The 12,432-nt window shown below is 39.0% G+C and overlaps 1 protein-coding gene across 1 annotated transcript in view; it reads left to right on the forward strand.

Moving 5' to 3' along the window:
- Positions 1-12,432, forward strand: part of LOC126455987 (rap1 GTPase-activating protein 1-like) — an 891,623-nt gene that overhangs the window by 870,419 nt on the left and 8,772 nt on the right. Inside the window, exons 5-10 of the mRNA XM_050091744.1 lie at positions 5,172-5,354; positions 5,478-5,716; positions 5,819-5,970; positions 7,663-7,789; positions 9,487-9,652; positions 10,609-10,884. Of these exons, the coding sequence (XP_049947701.1) occupies positions 5,172-5,354; positions 5,478-5,716; positions 5,819-5,970; positions 7,663-7,789; positions 9,487-9,652; positions 10,609-10,884 (1,143 nt within the window). The remainder of the gene's footprint in view (positions 1-5,171; positions 5,355-5,477; positions 5,717-5,818; positions 5,971-7,662; positions 7,790-9,486; positions 9,653-10,608; positions 10,885-12,432) is intronic.

Here is a 12,432-nt window from a genome sequence, read left to right on the forward strand (position 1 = left end):
CGATTCAAATCTGCGTCCGACCATCGTGATGTAGATTTTCGTGGTTCCCCTAAAACTCTCTAGGCAAATGGGCGAGGCCGATTTCCTTTCCCATCCATGAACCAATCCAAGCTTTTGCTCCGTTTATAATGACCTCGATGTCGGCGAGACGTTAAACCACTCCTTCCTTTCGCGACAAGACATCCACAAACCCCGTTTTTTGCTGATGAGTCTTCCGCGCTGTATTGCCTAGGTCGAAGAAACTTTACGGTTCCTGACGTTTTGTCCAGAGCTGCGCTGGACATCTTCGGAGTTATCCCTGGTGACGTTTCCCATGGCGTGATCTATCACCATCGACATTTGTTGCAAAGACTTGGCAACACTGTATAACCAAACAATAGCAAATGATGGTACTATACAATTTTCCCATGACATACATGTGCTTATATAAAAAGAATCGATCTTCATTCTTGGTACTATCTTACCAATTGAAATAAGTTTGTGTTAGCAGTTCAGGGTCTATAGAATGATGTAACCATATGAGTGTGCAAGTGTTAACGGAAGATGATGTGTTCGTTACTATGCTCTGTTTGCGAAACAAATTTCCCCGCAAAAATGTACAGAAATACGCTAATGAAATAATTTTTACGTACAAATCAGTTAAGGTACACACTAAAATAAATGTATCTTTCTGTAAAGGGTTACATTACGGTACATAACCACACTAACACACTCAGGAAGTAATACTCATCATACTTCGGAATTTTTTTTTTCAGTCATTAGTCTTCTAACTGGTTTGATGCGGCCCGCCACGAATTCCGCTCCTGTGCCAACCGCTTCATCTCAGAGGAATTATTTTCTGGAAGTATCCCAAGCTCTGTCTTCCTCTACTTTTATCCTCTACGGCTCCCTCTAGTACCACGGAAGTTGTTCACTGATGTCTTAACAATAATCTTTTATCTTGTCACTTCTCCTTCTCGGTGTTTTCCATGTATTCCTCTCCTCTCCGATTCTCTGCAGTACCTCGTAATTCCTTACCCTATCAGTTCACCTAATTTTCAACATTTTTTGTATCACTACATCTCGCATTCTTTGATTCTCTTCTAGTTTTCCCGCAGTCCATGTTTCACTACCATGAAATGCTGTGCTCCAAACGGACGTTCTAAGAAATGAAGCCATATATTTGATACTAGTAGACTTTTCTGGGCTAGGAATGACCTTTTTGCCATTGATAGTCTGCTTATGATGTCTTCCTTGCTCCGTCCGTCATTGGTTATTTTCGTGATCACCAATCCTGATGTTACGATTCTCGCTGTTCTCATTTCTTTCGTATTTCTTGGATTTATTCTCACTCTGTATTCTGTACTCGTTTAACTGTGTATTCCAGTCAACAGATTCTGTAATTCTTCTTCAGTTTCACTGAGGATGGCAATGTCATCAGCTAATCTTATCATTGATATCCCATCACCTTGAATTTTACTTCCACTCTTGAACCTTTCTTTTGTTTTCGTCGCCGGCCGGAGTGGCCGATCGGTTCTAGGCGCTACAGTCTGGAACCACGCGACCGCTACGGTCGCAGATTCGAATTCTGCCTCGGGCATGGATGTGTGTGGTGTCTTTAGGTTAGTTAGCTTTAAGTAGTTCTAAGTTCTAGGGGACTGATGACCTCAGAAGTTAAGTGTCATAGTGCTCAGAGCCATTTGAACAATTTTTTTTCCGTCATTGCTTCTTCGATGTGTAAATTGAACAGTGGGGACGGAGGACTACATCCCTGTGTTACACCTTTTTCAATCCGAGCACTTCTTTCTTGGTTAGATTAATGTTACGTATATGTAACATTGAAGTGTCGTGCTAATAAATATTAGTAAGAAGTGACTGAAGCAATGAAAATTATTATAAATTTAAAATAAAGTCGTAAATGTCACAGTTCCATAAACGCGGATAAAAAAAATCACTTGTAGACTGAATGTTTTAATCTTGATCAACACCCGGCGCAATGAATTCTCATACGCAATACGCCAGCCTATTAGCAACGAAGCCTTGTAGTACTAATGACTCGAACCCGCAGACAAGTGATGAACAGGAAGTACGCAGATGAACTGTGAGTTATCAGCGGTCTCCCCACATCTGTGCTAGCACTGCTGCAAGCTCCATGCACATTTCTACGTGTACCTAGAGCAGCTGCGCACGGTTCACCGGCTTGATGGCGGGCGCTTTGTGCGCCGGCGAATGGTCGCTAATGACCGAAACGGTGCCGGAAGCTGCGGGCGTGGGCGGGTGCGTGCCCGTGCTGAATCGCTCGTTACCTCGCGATTGTGGCGCGTCTCCGCCGGAAGCGAGTTTCCGCGCCGCGCGCAATTCCCCGAACCGACAACGTGCCGTCCCTGTGTTTACAGCACCTGCCGCGTATCCTAGGCAACCAGTCGTTAGCTGTGGGCAGGTGGTGGGGGGTCGCCGCTGCGCGTTGCATTCCACAGGCACACGGCTCAATCGGCCGCGCCTCATTCCTCGGTATTCATGCAAGTATCAAAGGCTTCGCGTCCTACCAACCTTTCCTGCGCGGTATTTGCTCCGCTCCAAGCGCGGTGCCGGAGCAGTTACGTGGGCCAAAGGCTAGACTCCTCGTCCGCTGATCACCATATAAAATTCCCTAATTAGTGTGTGCAAGAGCGTTTCGTGGATCTAAGATGGGGGGAGGGGGAGCTGTAACTGCTGCTAATTTACAGAGTAATTTTTCTGCCTCAGTTACTTTTACTACCATCTGATAGCGCAGCTCGTAAGTATTCGAGTGCGCACTAATAACGTAAAGTTCGGCAATTTAAAAAAAAAAAAAAAAAAAAAAACCGAAACCCAAAGTATTCCGCTATAAGTGGAACGAATATTTCAGTTTAAAATATACTATTATGCATGTGACTCGTGTTCTATCACTCACACGGAACCACTGAACACGGAAATGGCTTGGTGCGTTATTAGGATCTGAAGGAAAATATTCGTTTGATCACGAAATAGGGGAGGAAGGGGAAGATGGAGGGAGAATACCAAGGATGTGATATGCGAATTGGGATGCCAAAAATGGTTCAAATGGCTCTGAGCACTATGGCTCTGAGCACTAGTGGTCATCAGTCCCCTAGAACTTAGAACTACTTAAACCTAACTGACCTAAGGACATCACACACATCCATGTCCGAGGCAGGATTCGAACCTGCGACCGTAGCAGTCGCGCAGTTCCAGACTGTAGCGCCTAGAACCGCTTCTTTTTTTTCCCGCTTTTGATCATTGCATCTGCTCAGGGCGGACGTCGTAAAACATCCATTGAAGTTCGTTGTTAATCGAGTAACTCAGTTTTTTTATTACAGAGAACACGTAACCTTCTGACCGAACACGCTGAGCTACCGTGCCGGCATAACCGCTTGGCCACTCCGGCCGTCTTTGGGGTGCCATTCTTAATTTAAAAAAAAGTCGCATTTCGTTGCAGCAGGATCTTCTCACGAAATTTCAATCACCAGTTTTCTCCTCAATGTGCGAACGAAAATATTTTGTTGGTGGCCACGAACACAGGGAGAAACGATCATAGTAATAGACTAACATAAACAGAGCTCACACGGAAAGATGTAAGTGTTCGTTTTTCCTGCGTGCTGTTCGAGAGTGGAACGGTACAGAAATAGCTTGAATGTGGCTCTAAGAACCCTCTGCCAGGCACTTAATAGTGGATTTCATAGTAATCATGTAGGTATAGATTGTACCGACGTTTTAACTCTGAAAATGAGAACCACTGCCAGCAAAGTATAGGAATGGCAGAAACAGTAAAAAAATATTCCGAATTATTTCCGGAAAGTGAACTGAAACCAATATTAACTAAAAGAGAGCTTTATTTAGTAATACAGCTCTATTTTAATTAATACTGTAAATAAATTGTCAGTTTACGGCGAGTAACGCGTAAGTAATGCAGTGAGCTTTCAAATGCATATCACATGATCACATTTTTTAAGAGCGTGAAGATGAAGCCGTAGTTGCGTCGAAATCAACTGCAAATAAATTAAAACAATAAACACAGCTCACTGGAAGCAAGGCAGCAAGAGAAGTAGCTTTTGTTCTTGTGATCGAGGAATCCGTTTGGAATTTTCACGACAAATGGTTCTGGGTACACTTGCAACTTTCTTCAGAGTGATACTGAATTGATACATGTCTGGCGCGGCTAGTGGTTGCGGTTGGGAAGGAGCGGCTATTATGCCGTGTCCTTGCTGGGTGCTTCCTTGACTGTACGTCATTTCAGAATGTGCGCCAACTAGAAGATGCTATCGATTTCTTGGTACTTAATTATATCCTAAACGTATCTGGAATTTGAATGTAACAGTGTGGTGCACTCTAATGTAGGTTATTGGGCGATATGTTTTGTGCATGATGGAAGCATAATGGTTGCACAGATGTCTTTGAATACAGATTCTATAAATTTATCCAGCAGCGTCTTATATGCCATTTCATTCTCACAGAACAGTTCCAACTTATTCAGGTCTTCTTCATTCGCCTTCCCTAATATTGATTTCCCGTGATGGTCCCATTTCATACTGCTTCCATCGTGATGCTGTGTTCAGCAGTGATTCAGCCATTCAGCCCAATATGATCAAATAGTGGCAATACTCCTACTCAGATGTTGAGCGATTCACCGATTGCTCTAACCAGCTTGTTTGAGTCCAACTACACATACTCTCTCAAATGCTGATGTGTGTATATTGTTCAATATCTGTCTATGATGCATAGTTACTGTCCAACTGATTACATGGACTGAAATTCACAGAGATTTTATGCTCTGGTATCTACATGTCCTCTGTTTGCTCTCCTTGCCAGCTGTACAGTGAAATTCTGCACACATTCACTTCTTAGAGTGCGCTTAAACAATGTATAGTATCGACTGAAATGATCCCTGATCGTGGAGGACCTGTCACTATGGTCACACCACCATGCTAATGGAATTAAGAATAATACAAATCATGCTTGAAACCATATTTATTGCAAGAAAAATTCTTTTTATTATTAATTTCTTCTGATTAATTAACCAGTTGTTAAATAATATATGTGCAAACAAAATTCATATTGTCATACAATAATGAAACAGAGAGCACAACTTGTCATTTACTTTTGTATTGGAACCTATACAAACATACACTAAATAGTTGTCATCTTACTGTTTGTAGGAGCACGTGAATCTAGTGGCCTCAGATGATGAACTCGGCCCAGTGTGTCTGTCAGTGAAGACAGAGAATGTCGCCAACCAGGAGCACACCCGTATCCTGTTGCGCCTGCGCACTGGCACAATGCACGAGCTGGTTCCTTCCTCGTGCCTGGGGCCTGTACCATCACCAGCCAAAATGGCAAAGGTAAGGCCCACTTCCTTTTTAAAGATCCGTTAGTGAATTAGAGTGACCATTTTACAAACTATCCACAAATTTTTTGTTTAAATTCTGAGTCCACTACGCTAACTCTTGATAAATGCATTACAGCTTCTTAATGACCAACTCACGGTGGATAAGTTTACACCAGTGCTGTACCCAAGAGCATCAAAGCTGATTGCTGAATATGATGAACATGTCTTGGTGTCTACTTTCAAATTTGGAGTCCTCTACCAGAGATTTGGACAGACAACAGAAGAGGAGCTGTTTGGGAACATGAATTCAAGCCCTGCTCTTGATGAGTTCTTGCAACTCATTGGACAAAGGATTCCTCTGAAAGATCACAAGGGGTAAGCTTTTCTCCTTCTGCGATTGAGTTACTGACATCTCTGAAAATTTTGAAATCCCCAATCAAACATTGGTGATGATTAATTTTCCTTTTCTCTTCCTAGGTATCGTGGAGGCCTGGATACGCAGTTTGGTCACACAGGAGAAGAAGCTATTTATGAAGTATTTAAAGACAGAGAAATCATTTTCCATGTTTCTACAATGTTACCATACACGGAAACTGATCCACAACAGCTACAAAGAAAGAGGCACATTGGTGAGTTCACTTCTCTATTACTATTGGCTGCTCTATTGGTCCCATGTCTAATGTCTTTATTGTAATGCAAGATTGGAGTTATGGAAGACTTCAGAACAAAAGTAAAGTTATTAGGACAGGACATATAATTGAATTAGTCTGCAAGTAATGTTGTACCGTATGCCTGCCAAATGCTAAACAGGTCTCCTGTCATTCTAATCTGTCCTTAAATACAACACTGATTTAAGAATCGTCATTATCATGGTAGCTGTTGAACACTGAGATATCAAATATGTTTCAACAATACATGGGTAGATAACAGACACAGTAAATAAGATTATTGCCTGTTGGCACTAGGAGACTTAAATGCTTGGGTAAGCTACAAGCTCTTACGAACAGCATGCAGTGGAATGCTGAAGCTTTTCAGTATTTACATTGCCTGTAAAGTGTGACCATGCAAAACAATACAGTTGCTAAGGCACTGGATCCACATTCAGGAGAACTGGACCTTAAATCATCATTCAGCCACCATGCTCTAGCTTTCCCACGGTTTACCTTAATTGTTTCAGAATAACGCCAAAGGAAGACCTATCAATAGACTGTAGTCCAGTCCTTTCCTCCATCCTCCTCCAGCTGAATTGGTACTTCATCTCGTATGATATTTATGTCAAAAAATGTTAAATTTGAACTTTCCACACATTTTCTTAGCAGACTAACAACAATAACGCATTTGTATTTACTTCTTCAATATATAAACACTATATTAAAAGAAAACTTTAAAAAAGTTGGATTTTCAAGCCACAGGCATGCATTATTATTTTTCAAGATAAGCCACTGTGATGGGTTGAAAGGCTCAGATGTGGGGCAAGTGAACGTAAACAAATTCACTAAAAGAAGGTGTCATTTTCCACTTATGCTGCATTAATTTTATTTGTTCACAACTAGTTGCAGCCTTCAGTGCCATTCTCAAGTGATTTTGTGGTTTTGTGCAAAATATATCACCTCCACAAAAGGAAATGCAACAATATGAATGTAAACATACTTGAAATACATTTACCTGCAAAAGAAACCTATTTCTTATGTACTGAAATGACAGTGTCTATAAATTAGTGTTTTCTGTTTGTATTGGTTCACAAATGCTGTCTTGTTGGTTTGATAGCTTGTCATTTATGAAGTTATTATACTGACTAAAGAGTAAAGCTAAGCACCAAATAAATATTACAATATGAATTCCAGGAAAAATTAAATATATAATTTTTTTGTTGTGTAGTTGATATTAGCAGCATATGACTGATGTTAATGGGGGAATTTTTTTCTGAAGATATGTTTGCCCATTAAGAAATTATCTGGTTGACTTTTTGAATCACTGAAAATGTTGATTTTTTTCTAAGATATTCATTTGCTTCCCTTTTTTGTTATGGTACCCTGTATAAAGAAAATAATGCATTGTGTAAATCTACTACAAAATTACTTCAGCGTTTTAATTATGTGACCAAACAATTTAACTGAATATGTTCCTGAATGCATAATGGTAATACAAGCTAAAACTCTCATAATTTATTGAGAAATCTTATGCCACTTGGATAATGAATATTTGAAATTGGTAATCATTTACTAAATGCAACACTATTATAAATGCTTCATGTAAATGCAGCTGGAATAGATATTTAAATGTAAATGGAGTAAAATGCAGCATTGTTATCTTTGTTTCAGGTAATGACATAGTTGCAATAGTATTCCAGGAGTCCAATACACCATTTTCTCCAGATATGATTGCTTCACATTTCCTACATGCATATATTGTTGTGCAGGTATTGGATCCCAACAGCCCAAATACTAGGTGAGGCCATTTAAAGATTTTTATTTCATTATATGTTGCTGTAAATGTGTTTCATCAAATAAGTTCTGTTAAAACAACTGAACATTTCCTTTTGAAAGATCGTCCTTTACACGTATGAGGTGTGAGCAAAAAATAACTGTTTTTTTTTATAATTTTTTGTGCTTTAAAATTTGATTTTCAATTTTTCTTATTTTATTGGTACATATTTTCCTAATGTATGACTGCATTTTCAGCTGTTTTGAATATTTCTTTAATTGTTGACAGTGTTGTGTTTTTGAGTGCCCAACAAATTTTTACTTGTGAAAAAGATGGATCAAATAATTTGCATTAAATTTTGCTTAAAATACGGAATAACGTTCAGCACTGCAATCAAAATATTGAGTGTGGTTTTTGGCGAATCTATTATGAGTAAGACAAGAATTTACGAAGGCCTTAAAAAAAGAAAAACCACAAAGAGGGTCGAGAAGACGTAGAAGACAACAACTGCCCTAGCACATCAATTACTGATGACAATGTGGAATAAGTAAAGAAACATGGTTCTGGAAAATAGTTACATCACCATCAGAGAGGTTGTTGATGCTGTTGGCATATCCTCTGGCTCATGCCAAACATATAGGTGTGAAATATGTAGTAGCAAAGTTTATTTTGAAATTGTTGAGTTTTGACCAAAAATGACAATGCATAGACATCACTTAGGAATTGCTGAATGAGATCGACAGTGATCCAGAGCTTCTACAGATTGTAACAGGTGACAAAACATGATGTCAAAACCAAGGCCCAATTGTACCAGTGTGAACTGCCTAAAGAGCCAAGGGTGAAAAAGGTGACAATTTGATCACATATGAAGGTTCTTCTCATTGTTTTCTTCAATTACAGTGTGATAGTGTATCATGAGTTCCTGCCTTATGGTTATACAGTCAATAAGAAAAACTACCTGGAAGTTATGTGCTATTTGCATGAAGCAATGTGAAGAAAACAACTAGAACTGCAGCAAAACCACTCATGGAAATTGCATAATCATAATGCTCCCTTTCACATCTCAGTGCTTGTTCATGATTTCTTGGTAAAAAACAAAACTGTTACATTGTCTCAGACACCTTATTTGCCAGACATGGCCCCCTGCGAATTCCTTCTAATCCTGAGACTGAAGGGAACCATGAAAGGACATTGCTCTTCCAGCATTGATAAAATAAAAACTGAACTGCTGAAGGAGATGAACAACATAATGAAAATTGAGTCTCATAAGTGTTTCCAAGATTGGAAAAAGTGGTGGCACAAGTGTGTTATATGTGATGGGGATATCTCTGAAAGTGAAAAAGTTGATGTTGATGAATAAATGAAGATTCTTTAAAAAGAACAGAAATTCCTATTCATTTTTGATCACAACTCGTACACAGAACGTTTCTAGATACCTACTGGCTTGAGGCTCTATTTCTTAGCATATAGAATTTTTCTAATGTTTTTATGATCTCTTTGATGAGTGTTTGATCACTGTGTTCATATACCCACAATTGTTGATTGCAGCTCCCTCCCTCCCCCCCCCCCCCAAAAAAAAAAAAAAAAAAAAAAAAAAAAAAAAAGTGGTGGTAGACACTAGACAATCTGAATAAATTCAGTTATCAATTGCTTAGTTCATAGTATGAAAACATTACCTTAATCTATGATAAAATACTTTACTCAGTCACATTTCTTTGCAGGTACAAAGTTAGTGTCACAGCCAGAGATGATGTACCCTTCTTTGGACCAACTTTACCAAGCCCAGCTGTTTTTAAGAAGGGACCAGAATTCAAGGAATTTCTCCTTACTAAGCTGATAAATGCAGAGAATGCTTGCTACAAGGCAGAAAAATTTGCAAAACTTGAGGTGAGAACAATTTTTCAGAAAAGCCCAAATTTCCATTGTACACACACAGGTGTTGAGTATTTCACAAAGTATTAAATCTTTCAGATTTTAGCATTATGGTATTGAATGTAGTCTGACTAAGTATAAGAGTTTTTATTGATGCATTATGTGGAGGTAAAGGAGGAACAATACTGCCAAAAATAAATAACTGGGAGTTGCAGTGTCTGTCATTTACTGCACCTGCAAGGGTGCTACTTGCTGGAACAATGGGTGACATAACTGAGGATGCTCAGTGTTCTTTACAATCTAGATTCAGTTGAGATTACACCTGTATCATTTTTTGTTTACTTCTTAACTGTGGCATTAGAAACGACATTGAAGGCATATAATGTAATTAGGTGGATGCAGAATGAGTATTAAACAAGTTGCCACCCACCGCAGGCTTTGGTAAGGCACTGGAGATTAATGAATCTATTGCGGAATGGCTTCCTAAGACAGTGCTGGCTGAGAATTGAATATAGTATTTTTCGTGATAAGAGACAAGGAACTACACTGACAATTGGCATTGTACTACACAATCATCCATAAAGGAAAAGACACCAAAAATAGGGGGGGGGGGTCATAGGTGGAAACAAGGCTTTACTGACATTAAGGAGAGAATAAATGGGTTTTCGCTTTCTCTGTTTAATTTAAGTTTTGTTTCTCCACCAAATTCCTCTCTTCTGCCAGGAAAAGCTGGTGTTTCACGTGATTATCTGTGTGTGTTTGACTCTCTTGCCTGTTGGTGAGCAGAATTGTTGCCCATCTACATGTGGACAATGTGTGACTAAAGAAATTAAAAAAGATAAAAGGTAAAGACAATTAATGTAATTTTTTTAAGAGGAATATTGTACTTCCCCCAACATGTAAAATTTTCTTTGAAACCACAAATTTCTTTTAGCATTTAGGTCAAAAGTAACAAGTATTGTCTTTTGCAGCTGCGAACCAGATCTTCACTACTGCAGGCACTGACAGACAAGCTGCGTGAAAAGACACGAGAGTTCCTCGGAGCAGAAGAGTCACCGACATCAGCACCCGACACCCCAAAGTCTGATGGGGGTGGAGCAGGCAGCCGTTTCATCGACACTGTGCGCAAGGCGTTGATCGCCAGGGTGCGTAGCCAGAGTGTCGATAATAACCTGATCACGGCCGGGTACAAGAAGCAGACAGTGTCGCAACCACCACCCTCGATACCCGAGACGGCCACACCTTTGGTGAGCCAAAGAGCACTATGGTGACGGAACAGGCTTGGCTGCACTAACCCTCATACTGTAACCCTAAATATAGACATCCTCATCTCAAATTACTAATGTGGTCTAGTAAATGTAACAAAACTAAGTAACAAGCATGTTTTTTTTCTTTCAAAATAATCCTTTTTTTGTGTCAAGAAATTTAAATCTTCAGGAGTGCCTTTGTATTTTTCTAATAAAGAGAGAAAATAAAATGCAGTTTTGTAATAAATATTCTGCAGTTTAAATAATACCTAAAAATCTTTTGTTTTTGCATGACCTACTGAGAAGCCCTTATAGGTAGAAACAGATCCTAATGTATTTGTTTATAATACTAACAACATAAATGAAGCATGTTGAATAACTTCTGCAACCTTGGAAGAACTTAACTTAAAACTAAACTTGATTAATTTAAATTTGATTAATCAATAAACTGTTGCACCACCATAATAATCACAGATATGAAAGTCATATAGAATCAACAATAATCACCATAATTGAGACCCTTTGTATTTTGGGTATCAAAAAGACGCAAAGTTTCTCATTAATTTGGTGCACCTCAAAGAGCCTGAAATGACAGTTGTAGCAAACATTTTGTTACAATACAGGAAATTCAAATATGCTACATGAGATATATGGATCATTAGGGAGTCTTTTCCTCCCCCCCCCCCCCCCAAAAAAAAAATATCTTATGGTGTCACCAGTCTAAAGGTCCTTACTACATGTGCAAGTTGTAACTATGTGGCTTCCTGTACATGAATAATGACAGATTGAATAACATGTTTAGTAGTTTCAGTCAACAGTTCCAGACAATGTTGCTGGATATTGTTTTAATCTGTTGTCTGAGATAAACCTACATATACTTTTCTGCACATTATGTGCATAGTCTGGCAGTTTACAGCCAGAACAGGAATTGCAAGTGAAAACTTGTATGTATTGTGGAGTTGGGTAACACAAGTCTATTGCCACTAATTCATTGCAAATAAGGTTTAACAACTGAGGTAAAAGATCTCTGAACAAAACAGCAGTAGTTTTAAAGCTCATTTGACGATAAAATCCCTGTGGCATATATACTAATCTACTTTCTCACAGTTTGTATCATTAGTTACAAGTGTTTCTCCATGTCAGCAATTTTATATGTATAACTGTTTTGTTACCTAACACTTCTGTTTTGAAAGACGTTTTGAGACAAATATGGACCACCACGGAAATGAAATGGAAAATTAGGCTGTTTACTGCAATCTGTATTTCACGTAACAGCTGATTAACTAAGCCATATCATCAGCTACGAGAATAATTATTCCTTGGTCTAGTGAAACTGAAATTCCTTGCAGGTGTATTTTTTAACTATTATTTTGATGTTTGTTTCATGTATGTAAAATCAATTTCAAAACAATGTTGTCTAATCTTCAAGTAACTGTTAGGGGTGCTCCATGAAACTTACGCCGTCATGTCCAACACCCTCCACTCTGTGCTGTGGCAGATGCATTACAGGTGACTCCCTTGACAGAATGAGAGTTACAGTGCTTGTGG

The sequence above is a fragment of the Schistocerca serialis genome, chromosome 2 (genome assembly GCF_023864345.2).
Source record: "Schistocerca serialis cubense isolate TAMUIC-IGC-003099 chromosome 2, iqSchSeri2.2, whole genome shotgun sequence".
Classification (NCBI taxonomy): domain Eukaryota; kingdom Metazoa; phylum Arthropoda; class Insecta; order Orthoptera; family Acrididae; genus Schistocerca; species Schistocerca serialis.